The sequence below is a fragment of the Cyphomyrmex costatus genome, unplaced genomic scaffold (genome assembly GCF_001594065.2).
Source record: "Cyphomyrmex costatus isolate MS0001 unplaced genomic scaffold, Ccosl1.0 scaffold36, whole genome shotgun sequence".
In the NCBI taxonomy this organism is placed as follows: Eukaryota; Metazoa; Arthropoda; class Insecta; order Hymenoptera; family Formicidae; genus Cyphomyrmex; species Cyphomyrmex costatus.
Genome location: NW_017277774.1, coordinates 233,932 through 259,684, shown reverse-complemented (window position 1 = coordinate 259,684; position 25,753 = coordinate 233,932). Strand labels below are relative to the sequence as shown.

The following is a 25,753-nucleotide window of genomic DNA, read 5'->3' as shown; positions in this document are numbered from 1 at the left end:
CTACCTACGCTTTCGACTCGAACGCGCCTTCCTCCTCGCTGACCTTCCCCAATGCTATGTCGCGTGACCGCGGCCGACGGTCGGAGTGTGCCACGCCACGTCGGCCACGTGCCACACTCCGAGCGACTGTCGCGCGACTCTGTAGCTGCATTTTCTTGCGCTTAACTTGTCTACGTCAAGAGAAAGAGAGATATACACCGTGATCTTCTCCTTTTAATTCGGATAACTTCTCCGTTCCAGAAGAGAAAAGAGAAAAGGTTTGCTCTTATTTGAAGATGAGTTATCTTGATTTATTGATGATAATTTGACGAAATATTTTGGTCACTCAAGATTACGTAATTTAATAATAACTATATTAGATATGCATGCATACATACGTAATCTAATAAGCAAGAAACATTTTGGAACATTGCTGTAATGTCGCTGGAATGTTTCAAAATGTCTCTTGCTTATTGGAATATATTTTAATTGTAACATGTAAGTACAATTTTCAAATATCTTTCTTGAAAATAGTAAAAATGCAAGGATCTCGACAGAAAAAGATTATATACTTGTAGAAATAATAATACGTTCTATATGCGGATAATATTTTGAAATCGTAAAGACAATCACATTCTGCAATGTATTGTAATAAAGAAATATTTTTAACAATATACCTTCCGCGCAATGTGGATAAATATGGAACGCAAGTTCTCAAACATAATTTCTCCGTTATTAAAATCATAATACGTGACATTGTACGGCTTTACGCAATTATAGTTAAAAATTACCTCAAATAATATATTTAATTATCATTTAACAAACGGTTTTCAATGAATTATTGTAATTATTTCTTTTGTGTACTTATATCTACTGAAAAAGTCCAGCTCAGGCGAAAGGTATAGGCGCATCGAGGTTCAATGCACGATGCGCCGAATCGGGGTTACGACAAAATATCAGCCGAGCTTCCGCAATCGTACGAAAAAGGGTTTACGGCCCGAGCGAGTTTAGCTTAGCAGCTCGATACCGCATTCGCGCTGTCTCGACTCTGAAATTATACCAAATTGTACTTACCAGACGGTTAAACGTCATGTAGCTATAACAGTTCGAGGTCGCGTCTCTCGATCACGGAAGTGTCAAAATACATATGGAGAATACATCACACGATAAACTATCTTTTGGAGAAAGTATTACACTTCACAAATTCGCGTCCTCATGCAAATATTTAATTGTACGTTTGTAAATTTAAATTTCAGTTGAATAATATTTTACTAAAATACTAACAAGCATGTGCATACATATAATATTATGTATTTCGATGTCCATTTCAATGAGTGTTTTACTTTATACGTTGTTATTTATACTAATATACCAAGCACGCAACGAACTACTTTCGGAGAAAGCACTTTGCAACTCTTCGTGTCTCATGCAAATAATTGTATGCTTTTGTAAATTTAAATTTCAACTGAATAATCTTATACTAATACACTAATAAGCATACATATATATATGATATATTATGTATTTAGATCAGGAGACGCGGTAGCGTCTCCGGCCATGTTCAAAAACTGTGAGACGCTACAAGTCTCTTATACTATATCTAATCGAATTCAATTTCACTTTAATATACATATGTTGTTACTTACACTAAGCACGCGACGAACTATCTTTTGGGGAAAGTACTTCACTTTATATGTATATATATGACTTCGTACTAAAAAAAAATGGCATATCTATTATAGAGTAAAAAATTTTAGCTAAAACTAAAATTTCAGCAAAATATGAAATACTATTTCAGGCAAATATCAGTTATTATTACTACAAAATTCTCTCTTATCACTACAAATCAAATTCAAGTTACACAGTGTAGTTCCAAAAGCTATTCGTTATAATCAATTATGAGTAGCGTATCGAGCACAGTCACGAAAGGCATGAAAAACTATGTATGACAGATCCGGGCGCGCGCAACGGCAATAACAAACGCAGGGTAATAACGGTGTTCGCGGTACGAACGCAATGCTTTCGCATTCCATTAGCACGCCGCGGCATACTCGGTAAAGTGCAAAATGAAAGACACTCCGCTATTTCGGTATCAGCCGCGTAAAGGAGGCGCGCGACGAGGCGCGCGTCGTTCTCACTTGAACGTCTTCGTACACGCAACGAAGTAAATTTATTCTAACACGTACGGACGTGAGGCGTTTATGTCTTACCGTCTCCTCTTTGTACCGCGAGAACGAGCCGCGAGATTCGAGGAGAAGACGGACGTCGTTTTCGCGACCAAACGGAGCCGGTAACCCGAGACCGACATGGAAGAGCAAACGAACCACAGCTGTGTATTCAGTTGCCACTCGTCGGCGTAAACCCGAAACGCCCGAACTGTCGAGGATGCTTCTATTTCGGAGATTCAGCGTAGATCTATTGCCGTGGAAAACGCTAATGCTGTTGCTATGCACCTGTTACCGCACGGACTAAAATTATCGACTGCTCTGTGAGCACGCTTTGTTTCTCCCTCAGAACGAGACCGCTGTGATTGATTGTGATGAATGGAATCATTCTGTATCAAAAGACGATGCTCTTTCCCTCGTCCTCCATGAATATGTATAAAGCATCGCTTTTAACTCAATAATACATATTCAAATGCATAAATAGAAATAAATGTCAATTCATAGACAGTGAATTACGAAGTATATTATTATAAATTTTATTTTGGAATACAGCTAGCCTATATATTATATGTAATCGAAAAAGCCGAGTTTTAGAAATAATCAGGTAAAATACATGAGCATATGCCGTTTATTGATACACTTAGTTATAGTTCTGACTACCAATACTCGAGAATGGACTACTAAACATCAGTAAGCGACCACCAAACGAATGCTTACAGCCATTATTGCATTCTGCAAAGCCGAGTTTTAGAAATGGGGGGGGGGGCTAACTTCAGGCGCGTTTTTCTTTTTTTGATATTTCTCATTATATCTTTGACTACCAAACGTCAGTAAGCGACCACCAAACGATTGCTTACAGCCATTGTTGCATTTGCAGTCTGCAAAGCCGAGTTTTAAAAATGGGGGGACTAACTTCACGCGCGTATATCATTTTTTTTATATTTCCGGTTATAATTTCGACTACCAAAAGTCGGGAATGGACTACCAAACGTCAGTAAGCGACCACCAAACGAATGGTCGTGGTTATTTTTAGATTTGCAATAGTGGGGGGGCCAACTTCACATAGCCGTGAAATTGACGGGTTAAGATCGATGCAACGTTAGACGTATTTTTCTGGCGTCTCTTTTTCAGATCACGAAAATACCACTGACAAGACAAAAGTGACGGCCTTCGGCATTGAAACGAAACAGGATTTTATTGAGAAACGGGTACAGCTGGAATTTTTGGTTCCGGCATTTTCCACGGTCACGCGAGCTCAATTCTGTAAATAAAAGCATATACTATGCAGATGCAAAAATAGCATCATTATTCTCTTCGGTCGTGCACACCATGATATTCTCTTTTATCCCGAAGCGATAAATATTTCTGCGAACTTCGCTAGGGTCGTGTGACAAAAGCACAGGCTTGTTATTCCCGCAAAAATACATAGTAGTATCCTATTGTATATGTGTGGAAATACGGGCGAAATTAAAAAATGAAAGATCGCGTCGGTTGTCCGCTCGATCTTCTCATGTTTCTGCACACCGGACATATCCCATGGACACATAATCCTATGCATCAGCGGGAAACAGTATAAATTCGAACGTTTTCATCGAACATATCTCAACGGTTTTCCACTTAGGAAATGTCGTTCCTGATTTGATTCGCAAAAAGGACGGAAAAATTATGAGTGCAAAACCGACAAAAATACAATTCATATCGACGTACATATTGTCTATGAAGATAATTGTTCGAACTATACTTTAAAGCTGATGCAAATACGTTCGCATTTTTCGAATTTTGTAATCGATTGTCGATAGCCGATTAATGAAAAACCACAGACCAACGTGCAATTTTTCACGTCGTAAATTGCTAAATGTTTCATATCCAGGTAATATCCGGTCTTGCGCGAATATCTCTTCTACGAAAAATATTATTCACTGATGTTACATTCTTTATTCTAGCAGTTTAATGTAAATCTTGCAATACGCGCATACGCGCACGCAATACTATACCGACTAATGGATGAGCTATGCCACTGATGTAAATCGCAGTATAAATCTCGTTTCTCTTCGCTCCGTTGGAAACGCGATATTTAAAATTAACGTTTCGACAATCTCGAAAAGGGAGATACTCCCTCGATACGCGATAAACTAAAAACGGCGAGGGAATGCGGCACCGGATTTAAGCGATCACAATTCCATATTCTACGGCGAAATAGACGGCGATGCAAATTAAAAATCTCGCAATCGATTAGCGGATATAGCTTGATACTGGTAAAACATGATATTTAATGTAATATCGACTAACAAGACATACCATCGGAAACAAATGATTAAAAATAAACGAGATTTGTCGGAAGCTACGCTCCATGATGCAAATAATGTCTCCGGTTACGACGAGATATTTAATTAGTTTCTACTTTCAGCACATCAATAAGACATTATATCGCCGATATCACGCAAAAAATATGTTGCTGCCCCAGCTAGAATTATCGCTGTTTTTTGTATTTAGTAGAAAATTGTGTATCTCGTACACGTATAGAATTTATAGCATAGTATTTTAACAATATATACAAGAAAATTTAAATCTTATAATCAAATATGAATCACAGTCACACCGTCATCTAATTGAACGTTATACAAAAAGATTTTCACCGTAAATGTAACAAATGGTTCAGATATCAATTCTGTCTCTGTCGTCTGTATTGATTACAAGGCATATCTAATATCACAATGCTTGCTGATCATTTATCCATTTTAGCTAATTTTCCGTATGTATAAATAATTTTTCGCTATAACTGCAAGATCATTTTTTTCGGCGGTCGAGCGTACATAATTTAAAGATATCCTCGTACAGAGCGCGTGAGAAGCGTGGAGTCGATTGTGACAAGATGTCACTGTACTCGAGCTCCTTGATTACCGTTGTACGCCGAGAAAGGAGATGAGATTACGCGCTCTGCAACAAAACAATGTAAATCCCACCCATAAACTACCCAAACTCCTACCCTGCGGGTTTTGAAAGAAGATACTTTTGTAGCTATCTCTCTAGAGAAGTTTGTTACGTTTGTTAAACGTTTGCTTTTTGTTGTGAAAAGCTTAATTTCCCTATTCCATTGAGTTCTTTTGTGTTAATCGGAATCCGCTGCAATTGAAACAGAACGGCTATCATGTTGCATTATATCGCGTCGTTTGACCGTGTAATACTGAAATTGTTACAGCGGGCGGCACAATAAGGGACTGAACCGGTTTTAGCTTGATCAGCTATGTGTTTATTCTCTATTCTCTATTTATCTATTAGATAGAAAGCGTTTGCGCAATATCTCGTGAAACACTCAAACCAGCTACTGGAGTGATTCGGAATACGATAGAAAGTTATACAATTGCGATTATAAACTAATATTCAAATATCTGTATGTACGATAATGTTTCAGATTAAACGCAATGAATCTATATCAATTATCTGTTCACAATTTTTATATAAATTATCTTTTGTTGCTGCACGGAAAGAATTGTTGAAGGAAAGAATTTGTTGAAACATCTAAAAGTAATTTAAATACGGAGATATAAAAATAATTTTATTGAATCATCAAAATAATTATATAAAAATCTCAAGCATGACGAGCAAAACGTTTTAACATTCTAGCAATTAGTTTTAATGTTTTACGTAATTATTTTAATGATACAATAAGGATTGTTCTTAAATATACTATATAGCTAAATTAAATGTTTTAGCTTTTGCATAAAAATACGATTTATAAAAACATTGAGTGGATAATTGATATCAATTATTGCATTTAATCTCTCAAATTTGATAGTACATAAAGACAATTACAAAATTATTTTCGGATGTATTTAGCTAAATTTTTAGATACTTCCTTTCCGGTGGAATTCGAAAGCTGATGTTATATTTTTATATGTATTAAATCGATAAGAGTAAGAAGAAGATCCACAATTAATTAAGAAATTAAGTTTTCTTTTTCATCCGTTTTTATAATCTTTGTAAAGTTATTAAAATAAAAATAATTCCTCTAATTAAATTCTTTCTTTCTCTCTACGCGAAATGTGTGCAATTTATCATCGACAATAATTTCGCACAAGTATCAAATTTTCTGTTACAAACAGGAAAATTACTTGAAACGTCGTCGCACTTCTATTTCACTGCTATTAACTTCCAATTATATCAACGGTCATCTGTTCTCTGCAACCTACAGCGCTCGCTCGCTCATCTCGAAACGCTTCCGAGGGAAGTGTAATTCGATTCCGTATCCTAAATTTACAAGCAAGTGCACATGTCCCTGCTGACGCTGCAGGTCAGCATCCCGCTTCGATCGTCGGTTCGCGCAGCACGTCGTCGTCGTCGTCGATCGGTCGCCCGTGTTTTTCTCACTCGTATCCCGTCATTGACGTCAACGAGAGACCTAATTTTCGACTCGTAACCGGGATGGATTCGTCCGCCGGGGGTGGTTTTATGAGCTTGTGTAACGAAAAGGGAACTGTCGAAGGAGCGAATGAGAAATATCCTGGTTCACGAGCAAGTTAGCAAGACACTTAGCACGCGCGTGTGTTCCACAGCGAGACGTTGCTGCGTTTTCCGCGTCGTCGTAACTTATCCCAAATAGAATTCCGTCGGGACGTAGATCGGCACGACGTTCCGGAATACGACATTCCGGAATTTTTCGTTTTATACACCGGAATGTTTTTGTAACAGAGAAAAAGCGCGAGAGAGAAAGAGAGAGTTTCGCTCCGTGGATCGCTTGGACGCCGATTATTTCGAACTTGGTCCGTGAGTCCGGGAATCGCCGTTTCTGAGTTCCAACGACATTGTTGTTTCAAATAACGGATTCGAGACGAAGTTGGATCGAAGCGAACATCGGAGGAATTTGAAGAACGCGAAAGAGGGTTAATTCAACACTCTATAGGCGGTCATCGTATGCACGATGGCGCGACGGCATTAAACTTTCCTCATAAATATTTATGATAAGGCTCAATAAGTATTAAACTACTAATATAATGAAATAAGGGCAATGAGCTAATTTTCATTAAAATCTTTAAATCAATCTAATATATTGCGAAGAATATCACGTAATGTTGGCGTTTCGTCCCGGCTTCCACTACTGGACTCATCAGTAAGGTATTGTAATGGAAGCCTACCTTAGACGCCTGTTTTAGTTATTAAATCGAGATTCTATATATACAGATATACGCGTATCAAAGCACTTGCGAGAATCTTAACGAATATCTATAGACCTCTGATGGCGGGTCGACGTAGTAATTTCCTCATAAAGTTATGTTACATTATAATAATATTAAAATTTTTCTGTATTTTCGCAATTAAAGTTTTTATATTATTTGTGATTATATAATGAATGAATTACAAAAATTTTAAAGATTAGATATGTAAAAAGCTAAAGATTCTAATTTAACCTCAAGATCGAAGGTATTTAGATATTTATGTATTTTTTATGTAGATCATTTTTATTAAATTTGAACTAGAAATTGTTTACATTTACTTATATATGTCTATTTTTATATTTATGCCAAATTGATCAAATTATTTCAAAATATAATATTATGATATTTATAAAAATCTTTCATGTATATTTTCCAAAACTTTATTCTTACAAAAATCCATAGCTGCAATAATTTTGCCGGAAATTTTCCCGAGATATATATTTAAATTCCGGTTTCTCTTATAAATAATCATTAACTGTATAGTAACACCGCTGCGCCCTTTATTACGGCAAAAATGGAAACGCTTGTGTACTATACGCGATGTATAACATGTGAGAATATGAAATGACTCGTTCCATTTCGAAAATAGAAAAAATGAAAATTAAAATAATAATAGTCCAGTTCTTTGCTTTTGTAAAACTGGTATTTTATTTAATGAGAAAATCTGAAAATCTGCACTTGCAAATCTACACATTAAACGAGTACATTTGTGTAAGATACATATCAAAATATATGTATATTGTTAATTATCTATTATTATTACCAGCATAAAACATTATTAATTTTTATCTATTATTGCTATCGTTATCATATGCACTCATATCATATCCTCAAAATACCTAATAACACTTTGCCGGAGCCAAAGTATGTAGAGATATAAATAAAAGTAAATTACGTTAATGTTTATTTTGAGGTCGGAATATTATTATCGTAATGAGAATTATTATTGTTGCATACCTTCACACAACGGTAAATGTACTACAAAGCTTTCGTAGTATTGTACGTTAATATAATAGTTAGAAATTGTTCATGACCGGTTTTGCATTCTCATTAATATGCGAGCGAAGCAATAATGTGATCGCAGTTATAATGTATTTAGTGAAAATATAACTCGTTGTCAATACTATCATGATCAACATAATATACATTGAAACAAAAGAAATAATACTCTCTCTCTCTCTCTCTCTCTCTCTCTCTCTCTCTCTCTCTCTCTCTCTCTCTCTCTTTCTCACGTACATAATACTCATAAAATGATAACATCTATGTATTGTGAGTATTATTAATTATATATTATCAGGGCGCTCGACACGCGATGCAACTTTCGGCCGATTTTCGAATCGGCTTCATCTTTCGCTGTCCCCCTCACCTCACCACCCCGTGGGCAGTCTAAATATCGCTCGACCGTTGTATATTATAATATGTAATATCAACCGTTGTTATTATTGTGTGTGTAATAAATAAATTTTATCAATTTTTATCAATACCAAAAATATCTTTTGCAAATACTAAATATAAAGTGTGTGTTCTATATAACTATTGTACAATACTGTAATAATGTATTCTAATAATTTAATTAAAATCACACAGTCAAAATCCTAATAGGAAAATCCAGGTCACCAATAGATTCATTATAAACAATTAAAGCGGACTAATGCAGAGATTTACATATTTTTTTATAAAATTTAAGATCAATTTTTTTTATTATTTATTTAATATTGTCTATATATTTTTATATAATATAATAAAAATAAATAATTAATTATTAATAGGTATAGACAAACGATTACATAATATCTGATCTACGAAAAATTATGTTCATCTATACTATTTTTATGCTATTAATTAACGTGTATAGATGCGTGGCAGCGGAAATTTGTGAAATACAAATAAAAACTCGAATTAAAGCAAAAAAATATTTCATAAAATTACTATTATAAGGCGCATATAATAATTTAAAATAATTTATTCACAACTACTATTCTGTGTATGTAAGTATAGTAATAAAAATAAAATAAATAATAAGTTATCTACCCCATGGTTACTCCGCGGTTGCCTGATACCTCCCTGGTCTCCTCCTCTCTGCAGATTTCGTCGTTGCATTCACTCACGAAAATACAATTACGATCGCGCGGCACACTTTTTATCACTTTAATGAATAATTCTTCTCGTAAAAGTTTTAGGCTTGATAGTAGCACCCACCAACATTACTTTAATTTTAAGCAAGGTTTAAAACTCTCCTCTCTCTCGGCTTTAAAAAGAGAAAAAGAGAATTTTAAGGCTTGGTATTTTAAAGTCAAAGTAACGTTGCATTTTCATTCCGAAAGGTAGATAATGTTACGTCGATAAATGACTCGTCACCTCGTACGCTCGCGAGTCGTTGATCGCGAAGGTAATGCGGACTAATAGTTGCTCGATTACAGGAAATGATTACGTCTACATCATAGCGGTTTGTCGCGATCGTATTCAGAGAGGTAATGCGACGACACACGCAACGGCACGCGCCACTTGCTCGTTCGAGTATCGGTGCTGGATTGATAGTGTAACCTGCGCAACCTTGTGTACGCAGTCGCGCTAACAACATCAAGGTCATGTGATGAATGTTATCATATACGAAATATTTAATGCTTTTTTTAGTTAGAATATTCATAGTACCTCGTTACTAATAATGAGGTTAATATAGATATACGATATACTATACCCATTCCCGCGTAACGTTATACCTATTGTTTAATTGAAAAAACCAGTTTATATTGAATTTAAACGAAGAGTTATATATTATAAAGTAATATCTGTGTTACTATTTTTTATTAGTTTTATAATTTGTATAATTTTAATAAATTAAGAATATTACAATATTTTATGTAAATTAAGAACATGAAATTAACGGTAGTGTAAAGAACAGTTCAATTTATTAAATTGGTCTTTCAAAATGTTAAAGAGTTTGAAAAAAATAACAATAAAATAGCTTAAATGTTTTCATTCAAAATATAAATTTATCATTACATTTAGTATAATTGTTTTCAAGTCTAATATAATTAATCAATTATTTAAATTTTTTATATTATAAAACAAAGAATTAACAATTTTTTTTACATAAAAACATTCTATTAGTAGAATCAAATTGTCTCACGTTTGCAAATAATTATAGTGCACGTAAAGACTTGCATACAAGAAATCAATAGGTATGTTGAGATAGCTATTAAGCCGCTCAGAACTATTCCACCTCGAAATTCGATAAAAAGTTAGCACCCCATTTTTAAAAAATGTAAAAAAAATGTTTATTGAGCGGAACTCTTGTTATTAACTATAGGGAACTCTTCGTTTCGGCAAAAGGAAGTGGGAACTCTAATCAGAACTCCTGAGTACTATAGTTGGGGTGCTAAGTTAACATACCCGAAATCAATAGATAAAATATCTCTCTCTATCTCTCAGCGATAAAAGTCGATATTATCTTAGCTACAAAAAAATCAATAATAAATAATAAATCGTACATATGAATTGAAATTGACATATTTACATATTAATATTTAATCAAATTAATATGCAACATGCGATATTCAAATATTGTACGAAGACTGTGAAATCTTCATATAACCGCAAAATTAATCAATTCAAATACAGTAATAATAAATATATGATTAATATTTACAAATAATAATAATAATGTTTATTGTTAACATTGTAATATAATCACTGCTACTTAGGAGGCTTCAAATCTATAATTCCAGTATGTAAAAAGTTTACAGTATACCTACATGCAGCAATAATGATAATCAAAAATAACGATCCAAGAGAAAAACTGATGCATCGCAACACGATTCGTGTCCGCGCACAACTTAAGTAGAGATTAATTTCAAACCAGCTACTCGATTGATCTAATGCAAATTCGGATTCACGCATTCCTTATCAGATCGGACCTACTGCAAGAGAGGGTATGGTTTATGCCAATCAACGTTTTCATCCGCATTGTCAGTTGTCGTATCTAGATCCAGCAGAATTCTGGACAACGGAAGCTCGAGGCCCTGACAGGACGATTACACTTGACGATATTCACGAATTTATTCGTTCGCCGAGAAATGGCCGCTGCGCTAACTTCAACAGCTGTGCGTAAACTAGACTACGAATTGATAAATTAATAAAATCCAGGGTACTCGAAATTAAATCGTCCGCGCCACAATGTATCAAAAGGGCTGTAATGCGTCATCATACGAGTGATATAATTCATTCATTTGTTATTCGCTTATAAGCAAAAGTAAAAGATTATATTTCTAATATAAATATTTCGATTATTTTAATCGTTTAATTTTGTTGGTAATTCGCGGCTGCAAATAAAGAACTGCACCTTAAGATCGCTGACTTATGCTTTGGCTCTGTTAACAAGGCACCCATTAATTCGAGAGAAGACTAGAGTAACGATAACACGTTATCGATGCACTCGGTAGGACATGCATGCACTGCCGACGATTATGCACGATCAGTCCTTTAACACAACAGGTGGTTCTGAGAACAGCGATTGATCGAAGGAACTAGTAATTAATGTAACGTATATAACACCCTTTATCTTGAACACGTAAGTAATAAATCAGATACATCGTCGTCCTGTCGCGTACGCATGAACATGCCTGAATTTGATACCTATTATCTACTCCCTCTCTCTCTCTCTCTCTCTCTCTCTCTCTCCCCCTCTTCCCTTCCCTCCTGGGTCTCTTCATCGCGTATAAAATTTCTGATTTTTTTTTAAATAAAGATGTTTCGAATTATACAGATAAATTTGAAAATTACATACGATTCCCGTAGTTTCAAATAAAATTATTTCATAAGATTGCGCTTTTAAATTTCAAAAACTTTTTACAATACGTTGGAAATGAAAATTTTTTTGTTTTAATATCCAGGTCGATATGAAAGAATAAAACACATTCGTATGGACGTGAATATTGGAACATTCTATTAATAGGGTTTTGAAAACGAATGAAAAAATCTCTCGTATTTCAAAACGATCGACTAACATGAAAACTGTGAAATCATTGATCGTGATAATAAACGTATGGACACGTCATACATATGTCAATTAATATTTTGTACCCTCGTATTATAAATTCTGAATTAAACACTTATAGTATTCAGCTATTAATTTCAAACATGATCGATGACATTCAACATGGTCATGTTGCAATACAACCGAATTAAAATAAAGACCCTTTTCTTTCACATATCTTTTATATTTTCCCTTAAAACTCCTTAAAAGTATCTCGCCATTATTTTACAAATGAACACTTCAAACACGACTGCATAAAAAAATCTTTGCAAGTTGTAGAACTAAAAAGATGTGAAAAAATAAAACGCTTTGAAAGGAATATTCGAAAAATCTTTTTTAAAACAATTTTAAAAATAGCTGAGCGTATAAAATCATGCGATTATACGGTCCAAAATTAACAATTGTCTTTCTTTCTTGCTTGACGACGGAAATTTGCTATCCGCATAGCAGTTTGTTTAGTATCTAAAAAAAAAAAAAAAAAAAAAACGGATTCCTCACATTATCATTTGGCGAAGATTGCACCAGCAATGTACCGATTATCGATTCGAGCCTCCGGCTCGTCAAGTAATCAAGAGTCAAGATCCGGCTGCAGCACCTCTTCTCGAATTCTGTCTGCACTTCGTTTTTCTTATCTCCCCTAGGGAAAAAGCTATAGAGGGAATGGTCTTCCGGCGAGGAAACGCCGCTAACGAAAGTAAATTCTCACGACCAATCACTTTTCGCTGTGCGAACAGTATCGACAGATATTATATCTTATCCACAAACTTTTGCTCCGTCTATTCACATCAAGATTTCACGATAAATTTCAACGGTTTGAATTCCTTTATTTTCACAAAAAAATTAGTTCTTAAATAAATAAATAGTCAAAATATAGATTGTTAACTTTTTTTATATTTTAACTCGTTTTCAATTTTATAAATAAATTCATCGGGGAGAGTTCTCTCATCAATAACTTTCATATATTATATATACAGATACTGAGAATACATTTCTATGATAAACCGTCCTTGTAAAATTGTCGCTCAAAGGTACACGGCTATCTCATTTTCAGCGTCCGAGGAAAATTGACATTCTCGCGTCACATTTCACATATACATATATTGCTCTTGCAATATACGCAGCTTTAACGAGCCTTGTAGCAACACAACACGATATTAGCATCGATTAACAAAGTGTCTCGACTATCATACACTATGAGATCCATACAAGCTTGCTCTTAGTGAAGTAAATAGCGCTATTAAAATCTTTCGCCTCTTTTTTCGTTGAAGTATTTAGTTGTAAATAAAACAATATTTGTAACATAATATTGCAAATTTATTTAACAAAGAGTCTTTCTATAATAATAGCATTTATTATTTTATAATAGAAAGATCTTTTGCTGGATAAATTTACAACCGTTACGTGAATTAAATGTTTTATTTATAATTAAATATTTAAAGAAAAGATACTCGTATAATATTAAATACAAAAAATTGTATACAATATAATATCATATTATGTACAATGCAAATATTTTTTATCACAAAACATCTTTTTATTTTTAATCACTATCTCTCATAGTGAGAAAATAAAGAATTTACAGTTCTTTTCGTTTGATAGAAAAAATAAGGAGAAGAAGCAGAGATGACTGAATGCTAGGGAGTTCTGTACTTCCACGTGCATTTACTGTCTCTATCGGAAAACATAAGATTTTTTAAGTAAGAAAGAGAATCATTTGTTCTCATTTTTACGAAAAATTCGCAGGTCTTAAAAAAGAATTACGCGAATGACGGCGACGACGACGATGTCTGTAGATAAACGGTCCCATCTCGCGACACTCTTATTATGCAATGTAATGTCAGCAGATGCTGCATAATACAGCGCGACAGGAGGAAACAAGACGAAAATCGGAATAAGGAGGCAGGGCGATTATTAATTCACACTTTATCGTCGCTTTCCGCTTCGGGATAGTAAAACGGGAAGAAACAGACAGAAGGAGAGAAAGGAGAACGGATGGTGAATCGGACAGTAAGGCTAAAGGAAAATCCGTCGCATGTTTCCACCGTTTACAAAAGTCAGAAATGGGAAGCGATTTCAATGATAAATGGATTTTAATCAAACGCGTTCCGAAAGGAAATAGTGCGCGCGTTACGACTTCGCGTGCGATATGCATTAATGATGAACTTAATTAGGTCATTGTCATTCGTCTGCGAGCGACCGAACCGATTTCGTCGTCGAGGTATCTTCTTCAAAAGGATCGATCTATCGGGAAATTTATCGGGAATGTCGGAATAATAAATTAATCCACTATCATTAACAAAAGAAAAAATTAAGCCGTTCTTATTTCAAGACCGTTTTAATGTCTTAAAATGTAAGTTGTTAATACGGCCCTCTAATGAATTCGTGCCATTTGAACCCGTGTGAAGCTGGCCCCCCAAAACATAATTTTCGTATATTTTTTTAACTAAGGGTGAGCAAACGAAAATTCCAACTGAGCATTCGTGAGCAAACGATGAGTAAACAAATGCTTGAAGAAAAAAAATCGATTTTTTAATATTGGGGGGCCAGCTTCACACGGGTGCCATTTGAAGACTTGAAACAGTCTTATGTAAGAACTATAAATACCATGGATAGACGGAGCATATTACCTGCTTCTCTCTATAAAAAAACGTAATGTCTACACGAATGGTGTGACTGCGACAGAAAAGAGAGCGTACCGACATGCCAGCAAATTTAATTGTCAGCAAGGTAGAGCAAATAACAGATTGGGACAAGTTACAGTGTATTGTGTACGTAATATTATTTAATATTTAATTTAAAAAATGCCGCGAAAATGTACGGGGTGCGATAATATGTCATTTCATAAGTATTTGTTATTTTTAAATTAATAATATAAATATTATACATGTATGACACTCTATATGCAATTAAAAAATCTCTTATATTTATTTTTCAATGCCTCGTTTTTCCTAATTACGCAATATATTTTTATCAATTTTAGTATCAATGTAATTTATTTATTAAAAGAATATCTCATATATACGTTTGCTAGCAAACAATACAAGCGCGGGAAGATAGAGAAAACTGTACATTCCCTCTTCCATATAGCAGTTCCATTCACTGACAACAACGAAAAGTTGGCAATGTTCAGTCTGTTCTATCCTGTGTCTATGTATAAAACGTACACCCGATCAAATGTTTTTTTGTTAATAAAACACGATTTGTTGTTGATATCGACTCGGATATCGGTGGAAAATACCGATAGACATCTGTTTGTTTTTACGAAGTCTATACACGCATTCTAAAACAAATAAACTAAGCGTTGAGCTAAACCGCGATTGATGCGATTTGTGACAGCTAAATGTTAATTATCGAAAAAGAATCACTATTTTTATCTCGTAAATATATTGCAAATTATTGCGAATTATTCATGAGAAGAACGCCAGTTCACAGCATCCTATTTTTCACATTACCTTTTAAGATTCTCGAAAAATAAATCTTTCAGAAAACAGAGTTAAAGTTTTTAGCATAAACAAGCAAATTAAAGAAAAAGGCTCATTGTTAGTGCAACCTCTACTTTTTTGTATTTTACAGTTAGTTTACCGAGCTCGAAATATCTAAAAATGTATAATGAAGTAGATTTATCAGGCGAAATAAATATGAGAGATTAAAATTATATATACAGGCCATTTCCAGAGAGTTTCGCAGAATTATTACAGAGAAAAAGTGCAATATCTTTCACGGTGAATGTTTGCGGACTATACATTCACAGCTTTATCGCGACAGTATTTAAGGCAATAAGTCATGCTGTTGAGAATCTTTCTGTCGACATTGGCGAACGTAGCTCGACTCGCATAAATTCAGGCGTCTTTGACAAACGAGCATACGTCGGTGTTAAATATAGAGATTTAAAATAAAATTCTTACGATAATGCGTTTCAGTGAAATTTACTGAGCAATAGGAATGTTAATTTCTGGTTTATAGAAAAATCTTGTCGACTTTGTTATTTTACGATAAAATCAATCTATTTTCGTCGTTAACTTTAAAATAATTTAATTGATTTTTTAAATATACTCATTTTACAAGGTTTGTGAGAACAATTTCCAGCGACTGACTCGAAAAATTCGGAATGTTGCGAGTCAAACTATTGTTTGAAAGTATTAATTACACATTACAGAATAATATATTTAATAATCCGATACTTTCGTTGGACTGTAAAATTTTATTATCTTAATGAATTATTGTCATAGTTAAAAATATATAATGAACGCAACATAAATTGTCGCATTATGTAAAAATTCCTTCTGAACAAAAGTTAATGGATTCCCGTTTTCTTCATTTATAAAAATAAATTTCATTAATTTATTACTAATCATTATCGTGGTGTTTATTTATTATTTACAAGTTGTGCTTTTCTTTTAAAAGAAACTTATTCTTTCTTCGGTGTCGATAATTCCGCTTTAGCGAGCCAAGATTTCGCGCTTTATCCATGAGAGATGAGACCATAACCAAGCTAAATCAAGGTACACATATCCATATATAGGTATATTCCTCATTAAGCTGTCGAAGTAGCGAGTATAATTACTGGAGTAAATCCTTGCTAGTAGTTATCCCGGCAGTATGCCCGCTCATTAATCGAAGGATAATTACGTGCGGACCTCATTAAAGTCATCTTGCGAGCGCGCGACGCCTCAACTTTCGTGTCGCCGACATAAATCGATTTATGCCGTTTCGGCAGTCGGCGCACGCCGTCCTCTCTGTACCTGACACATGTATATCGCCGATTAAGGGATCATCTCCGCCAACACGGCAGAGTTTAATTGGATCTTGTGCCTACACTCGAGTACTAAGAGAGACGCGCGTACTATTTGTGAGACGAAAACGAGCGCCTCGCATATTGCAAATTATATTGAGAGCTCCGAATCTTTGTTTTGTTCGACTTTAAGTGCTGACAAAGCTGAAGAAAGAGAAACATAGTCGGAAGAGAATTTCAACTCAATTGCGAAACGACAATAGCGATGCTGAAATTCCTCAGAATTACCTTTCTTAATTATCTCTTTCATTATTTTCATCATTTACTACATTTACGAGCATGCATAATAATGAATGTTAGAAAATTACGGTAAACGTTTTGAAATGTTAAGTTTTAGACGTTCTTCGGATCTTTTTGGAGAACAAAATCAAGCTTTTATATACATATATCGTATAACATAAACAATTTAATTGCAAAAGAATGTATGCCACAAATTTAAATTGACTCAAAGCTTTACCACTAATCGTATTTTCTTCTGCTCTGCAAAATATCTGTATAACAGGTGTAAAAAGGAACTCTCAGAACACATTTTATATTCGTCGTGCCCGCTGACTATATTAATTACGCGTTGAATAGCGCCACTTACAGACCGTCGCATCGCGAAGCTTTCGCGAAAAGAAAGTAAAAGCGTCTAATTATAAGTGAAAAAAGTTAACGGTTGAAATATCGAAATGCGCGCAGAAGGCCCCATTGATTCTAATTGAATCGTCCTTCTTGCCCGGTTGCCAAGAATTATATACGTTAAAATCCTGTAGCAAAGTGCGCATGTTGATATACCTTCTGCCCGATGTACAAATATAGACTAGTTGGCTTCTCTTTGCGTTTATTTGCAAGATGCAAAGAGCTACAGGATGACACACAGAAAGGGACGACTAATTAAGCAAAGCGATTCAAAGAGTAGCGAGGTAGAAAGAGAATCTTTGTGAGGGGTATTTGATCAAAAACAAGTACTAAATATAGTACGCGATAGCTTACAAGCTTCTTCACGTGTTTCTTACCGTCCATTTTATTCATCTTACAATCAATAACGTGTAATTAATATTAAAATTAAAATTATTTAACAAATATTAAAATCCTTATTACGACCGTACAATTATAAATTAACAGGAATAAGGAAACCACTAACGGTCTACTAAACCATCTACGGTCAAAGCTAGATCACAATGCTTATTATAATGTGTTAATTTTATATACCGCGTATGTAGTTCCCAATCACGTGCCGAAAATTTTTTTAGACTTACAACGCAACACTAAACAACTACCGCAGTAATATCACTTTTTAGTTAAATTGCTAAAGCACATCTAACAATTATTTGATGCTTCTATATAGCATCTTATTAGATCTTTAATAATATTAAAGATGAAGTTGAAAGACATATATTAAAATTTAACAATGTAAATGTTAAAGTAATGATGAATCTAAAATCTGTGAAAAATAAGATTGCGAAGAATATACACGAGTTGGCGTCCCGGTTTCCACTACTGGACTCATCAGTAAGGCATTGTAATGGAAATCTACCTTAGACGCCTGTTTTAGTTATTAAATCGAGATTCTATATATATAGATATGCGCGTATTTCAGCACTTGCGAGAAACATTGCGAATATCCATAGACCTCTGATGGATATCATCATTACTTTAACATTTACATTGTTAAATTTTAATATATGTCTTTCAACATATTATTAAAGATCTAATAAGATGCTATATAGAAGCATCAAATAATTGTTAGATGTGCTTTAGCAATTTAACTAAAAAGTAATATTACTGCGGTAGTTGTTTAGTGTTGCGTTGTAAGTCTGAAAAAATTTTCGGCACGTGATTGGGAACTACATACGCGGTATATAAAATTCAAAATAAGCATTGTGATCTAGCTTTGACCGTAGATAGCTTAGTAGACCGTTAGTTATTGCGGTTTCCTTATTCTTGTTAATTTAAAATTATTTAGTTTTATTAAAGTTCGAAATTCGCAGTTTCACATTTTTTATGAAAAATTAAAATGATACTCTTCATCAAGAAAGTTTGCTTCCTCCCTACTTTGCTACTTGTACATATTATTCTCCAAGACACAGAACTTTCAATCTCCAAACAAAAAGTTAGCTATAACAAATTTCGTTACCCGAATCAATTACGTACTTCAACTTAGCAGCGGTACTTTCTGGAGCGAGGAAATTAATGATGCATCCCGACGGTTGGAATTATCCAACGGAGGGAAACGACCGAGAGTCACGTGACGCACTCCTTCATTTTACGGGAGATCGTGGGACCACGATGAAAAAAAAAAAAGATGGACCACGATATCCGGCTCTAATATCCCCCAAGTAGAATGGCGCTTTTATGTCTCGCATCATTGTACATCGTTTTCCGGACAGATTTCAGACTAGATTCCGTTGTTGCAAGCGATGTTGCATGCGAGGACGTATACACGAGGACAACAAACATCGTTTGACAGAGCTATTCTTTCGTTCATCGTATACGAAATGAACATCTGCCTCGTCACTTTGTTGCACGTGACGCACCGCGTGAAACAATAGTTATTTCCCAAATAAGTGACATAAATATCGCGTCGCTTTATCAATGCTGCATAACAATTATCTCTTTTGATAAACATTATTTAGAATTTATATATAGAGTAAGGTTACCAAAATCACACTGCTTCGCTGAAAAATTTCTGAGTTATAAATCTTTATAAGGGGATTGATGCGATTTCGGAAACTTTACCCTACGATATATTTCGACTTTTGCATGCATTATTACTTTTATTATATATAGTATATCATATATCAGTATAACATTATACGTACATTACTTTTATACTCAGTATTTAATAATTACACTATTATTATTATTACGATTGTGTGCATTATAGAACTTTATACTATATTATAATTGTGATGAATATTACATTCTTACTAATATGTATATCTCCTCTTTGAATGATTAAATAAATGCTTTTTACTAATATTGTTCGTGTAATAAAAATGTTAAAATAGATGAAAACAACTGAATTTTTTAATTACAATTCAATTTATCTCTTCCATGTTTCATCCTACTTAATCTATGCACGTTACAACCGGGATAGTATCGATTCAATTATGTGAATCTACTCTCATTATTGGAAGAAGATACGAGTAAACGCGCATATTAGAAAACGTGCTGTATTAAGCGGACGTGCTACATTGATGGAATATAAGCGGTAATGTGAATATAGTGAATTGGACAAAATTTTATTCTTAGCAGTTAATATATTATATTTATGCAGCCTTATATGCCTGCAAAGTCGATTGATCATATCACAATAAAATCTTTATTAATATACAGATGACTATAATGTAAAATCGATTAAAACTTATTCACAATGCAACCGGAAAACAATCAACTACGTATTATTATTTATTTTCTGACATATAAGGAGGATATAAACTCTATTTGTGATGAATGATATAATTTATACATAATCCGCGAATTCTCTTGATTAATTAATTACTCGACTTTATAATTAACTCACTTAATTAGAATTAAATTCAACAAATGAATTCTACAAAAAATCTAATATACAGATAGCGACAAAGAGTAAAAGCACAGAGAGTTTGAAAAGAATTCAGTCGTACATTATTAATTCTGAGTTCATTTTTAAATGTAAAAGGAATCCTTTTTTTAAAAAGTTTAAAAAAAAATTCTTTTGCATCTGAAAATTAACTCAGAATTTATGGCATACAACTAACTTCTTTTTAAATTCTTTTTAAATTTTCTATGCTGAGTATTAATAAATAATACAATATATAATAGACTATAATACACAACATAATAATACATTATTCTTCACAATTACGCGATTCACTGAATTATAAACCTAATATTAAAATTTCAAAGATTTATGTTGGAGTATGTTTAGATTTTCACCCAAGTGCTCCCTATGGTACCATTTCATCCTTGTTCAACATTCGGTAAACAATAAGAATAAAATAATACCCGGGTGACACTCGGGTGGGAAAATGAATATAGACCAGAGTGATACAATCGTGTCGTTCTCGCGTCAACGAGTACACAAAAGATATCGCTCATAAAACTTTCGACATATTGTATGTGTATGTGCTCGCGAAAAGTCAGATTTAAAATTTCTACCGTCCCACTTCTGACAATTTCTCGAGATTCAGCAAGCGTGCTCGAGTTTCTGCGAACAACGTGCACTATTTTAATAGTTTCTGTCAACTTAGTTACACGCCACACGAACGGACATACTGCTTTCGTGTTTATGTTTTATTTGGTGCATTTTATTTATTTAATCTTCAGGAAAGAGACGTCAACAGACGAGTTTCCGCCCGTCATTTTTGGACAACAATAAAATCAAGGAATTGATATAACATATATGATCAAATATGATTATCATATGTTTTAAATTAGTTAAATTATACAAAAATAAGTAAATTTTGGATTAAATTTTGAACAAACATTCAATATTTAAGAAAGAGACCTTTCTTAAATATTAAATTTTGGTTCAATATTTAAAAAAGAGAAAAAAACCACTAATTGTAGACAAATATCTTTTAGATATTAATTTAACAATTTTATTATTATAATTCGATAATAGATATACTTCTCCAGAAAAATCAATTATTTAACTTTAATTAATTCGATAGAAATATATATACATAAATATACAAGATGTATTAAACAATGTAAGTATATTTAGCTTCGTTGATCTTATTTAAGAGCTGCAGTATATCATTGTCCAATCCGCTTTCACTCCAGTTTTAAGCGTGAATCTCGCGTGACTCATTCCAAGATATATATTCAATTGTCGCGGAAAATTGCCCGAGGAAGAAGTCGGAAGAAGAAAGTCCATAATCCGTCTTAAAGAGTACACAAACCGCGTGCTATCGCGACGCGGCGATAAATTCAGTTTACGAACCCGGCAGTGTTTGCGTCAAAGCCTTCATCGCGACGAAAAGAAAACTAAGAACGAGTCTCGCGACCAGGCTACGCGATTTTGCCGCTAGGTAATCCAAAGCCAGGCGCGATAAGTCAGTGGGTTAAATCCCTTCCCGCGCGATGTAGAAGCGAGGAGGAAAGGGTTGAGAGCTCGGTCGCCCACTTCACTCGAGGACGTTTCCTCGGGTGCCCGAGGCCATTACGATAATCAACGGTTAGGAACCGCACAGCACAGTACGGTGGTTCGTAATTTTATTCTCTTTCCTACCGGTGGTGCATTTTTACGAACCGGTTGGGAAGATTATCCGTACAACAGAACAAAACGCGAAACTACCTTTGTGAAAAAAAAAGGTTCGGTGCGTAAACACCGGACATTATTAAATCCGTAAGTGGTACAAGAATTTTGTGATGCAATTGCGGCAATAATAACTATAATAACACTTTAATGTGCGAACTGTATATTGGTTCTAAGAATGTTTCAAAGCAATAATTTGTTTGAAAAAGCACGGGAAAAAAATTTTGCTGAAGTATTTAAAAATTTTGTCAGATACAAATCTAAAAATAATTTTGTTGAATTAAAATAAATATGTAGAACGCTCAAACTGATTGATGTCATGTCAATATTTTTGAGATTTCTACGTAATTATTTTGATATAATAAAATTATTTTTAGATCTGTATTTATCTAAATTTTTAGATACTTCAGCAAAAACATTCTTTCCGTAAAGCTATGACTCATTCTACAAACGTCACATATTCTTAGTTCTATATATAGGTATAAGAACTGCATAAACTCGATTTATTTAATCTCAAGATATAGCCACATAATATTTAAGAGAGTATTAGTTATTAGAAATTACTTGCGTAATTTTAACTTACGCTTAGCGTTCAGAAACATAAAGATATTTGTCATTCTTCAAAATTTAATAAACGATAGATAAGAAAATACATTAAATAACTAGCACAAGACACAACACCACAAAATGACACCAAGACTCACCAAAAACTCGCCACTGCCAAGGCTCTGCTGAGATCCATCCGGTGTAACAGCCAGATCCGCGACGATCGACGTGGAAAAGCTCCTGCGTGCTTGATGGTGACACTTGTGTGGACCAAGATTCCGCTGCGTAGCATAACCGGAAACTACTGCACTCTCGTTCAGCTTGGACGTCCAGATTTCTTGCTCGTGTTGTGGCGACTGACTGATGGTGCGGTGCTTGGTGAACCTAGAGATACGCTCGGTCTTCACCCAGTCGTGATTCGGACGAGGCTGCCGTGTGATTGTCTGCAGTGACTTCATGGCATTGAAACGCGAGAAACCATCTTCCATCGCGGCTGCCCAGAGATGATCCGGTAAATCCCTGGAGCCACACTGCGTTTCCACAGATTGACGATCCGAGGATGAACCCAAACCGGAAGTGGTCGGCGTGGTCGGGTAGAACCTCCGGTAGGATGTGTCCTTTGAATCTTCGATATCCGTACAGTAGAAATCGCCGTCGCGCGACTCCAACGAGCGATTGTTCTCGTGTAAGTTCAGGGACGATCCGATGCCAGTCGAGGTGGTCGAGGTGCGGCAGAACCGCCGCTCGTTCGCCGACGTCCATATCTCATCCGTAATTGAGGAACCGATTCCCGTGGAGGTCGTAGGCGTTCTGTGCGAGTGAGCCTTTCTATAGCCGCTATTGTATTGTTACAGCAGGATATTGGGGGAATTTTTTGTATTTTCAAGAACCCGGTAACATATTTGATTTTGTTCTAATTGTTGTTTGAGAGAAACAAAAAATATATTGCTAACGAAAGCATTAGAAGAATTGATTGTAAATAAAATTAATGCAAAGATGCAAAGAAAGCTTGTGAGATAATCAAATCATTTTCACAGCGTTTAAAAATATGATAAATTGTAATGATGCTTCTTAAAATTTTTTTTATAAATAATTGATAGTTAGGTCTTAATAAAAATTGGAAAATAATAAAGACCATTTGCAGATCCAAGTTATTTTAGTTCTACTTGTAATATACTTAAACTTCCGTAAAATTTTTTCAAAACTAAAAGTTTCTTAGTATTGAGATAAATTAAACATGAAGATAAAAAATCAATAATTGATTTGAAAAAGACTTTTGATATAAATATGTTAACTGGAAAATTGATTAAGTTCTTTTTTTTTCTTAATATATTAAAAAGTCAGCGAAATTTTTCAACTTTTATTGATTAATTTTATAAATAATATATACCTATGAGGGAAGTTTCTCTCTCTCCAGAGCTCGTCGGGATTCACGGGAGATGTGTGGCTCATAGAAGAGGACGCGACGAGAGTGGTGTGTTGATTCGCATACGAACATCTCTGCGGAAATCCCATCCCCTCGTCCAGGCCGGCTGCCCAGAGCGACTCGAGGGGTAGATCCTGGGCGCCCACGGGGGTGTCACCGGCGCCTTTGCCGCTTCCCACTCCCGTTCCGTGTTTCCCCCCGTTCCCAACGGAGGGGAACACTCTCTCGGCACCTTGAAGGACGCAGCACATACTCGTGCCGCCTCCCTCGCTGCCCCCGACGCCACCACCCTCCTCCTCCGCCTCCGACCCCCTGGAACCAACGCTTTGCAGGCAACCTATTGTGACCGAGCTTTTGACCTGGTGCCAGGCCTCGACCCCTTTTTTTAGGAAGGGGTGACGACCCTCCCGGTGGTCGGTTCCTCTCGTTCCTTCTCCTCCAGTAGGCCTTACAGGCCCGACCAGCTCTTTAAGGCCAGTCCTTCATCCCTCTCGCCTCTTTATGCGTTTCAAAACGCTTCTCTGGTTGCCAATTGCTGGAACTGATCAACGAACGGCGACGATCGACGTGATGCTCCAGCGTCTGCTTCTTGTGTGTCTTCCTTAGGTAGGAACAATTTGTTGAGTGGACTTGACTTCACTGAAAGTTAGTTTCGCTGTTGTACTTCGCAAATAGAGAAATTTAATGTCATCGTTGCGGACTTTTCGTAAAATTTGTGAAGAGAATACAAAAAGAAAAAATTTACTAATTGATAGTAAGAATTGTGTAACAAAATATTTATAGATATTACATAATTCTGAACCTCTCTTATAGTAGTATAGGATTTTGTATAAACACATGATACAACGTCGATATTTCTCCTCTAATTTTCCCTTGTTAGGTTTAGGGTTTCTGAAACATGGAAACTCTCATCACCAATTCCTCGTAACAATATTTGACGTACCAATCATGGATATATTTCACTTTCTACGGGTATAAATGCAACTATGTGTTCTCACAAAGTAATTAATGTATTGCATTTAAATATTTGTTATATTTACAAATTTATATATAAACATTATAAAGATCAGTTTCAAAAATAATACTTTTTTTCTTATATATGACTCTCTTAAATATTTAATCTCTTTATAATAGATTTATACTAAAATACAACAAGCACGCTTGTTTCCCTAACATTACGTATTTCTTCAATAAATTACAATCAAAAACATAATTTTAATTTATTTATTTATTTGTGCGCAATGCATACAGAAATAATTAAAGACTATATTAAAAAATTTACTTTAAATTTTAATAAAACTTGAAATATAAATCTTTTAGATTATAAAAGTTACAATTGCAATATATATTTTACTTTTTGAATTTTTATT

General features: G+C 34.6%; 1 protein-coding gene across 1 annotated transcript in view; it reads right to left on the bottom strand.

The window, feature by feature from the left end:
- The window catches only part of LOC108776365 (uncharacterized), a 141,264-nt gene extending 116,630 nt beyond the window's left edge, over window positions 1-24,634 (bottom strand). The window contains exons 1-2 of the mRNA XM_018542964.1: window positions 24,450-24,634; window positions 23,116-23,794 (exon numbers count right to left, since the gene is read on the bottom strand). Coding sequence (XP_018398466.1) covers window positions 23,116-23,794; window positions 24,450-24,634 — 864 coding nt within the window. The remainder of the gene's footprint in view (window positions 1-23,115; window positions 23,795-24,449) is intronic.
- Window positions 24,635-25,753: the final 1,119 nt, after the last annotated feature.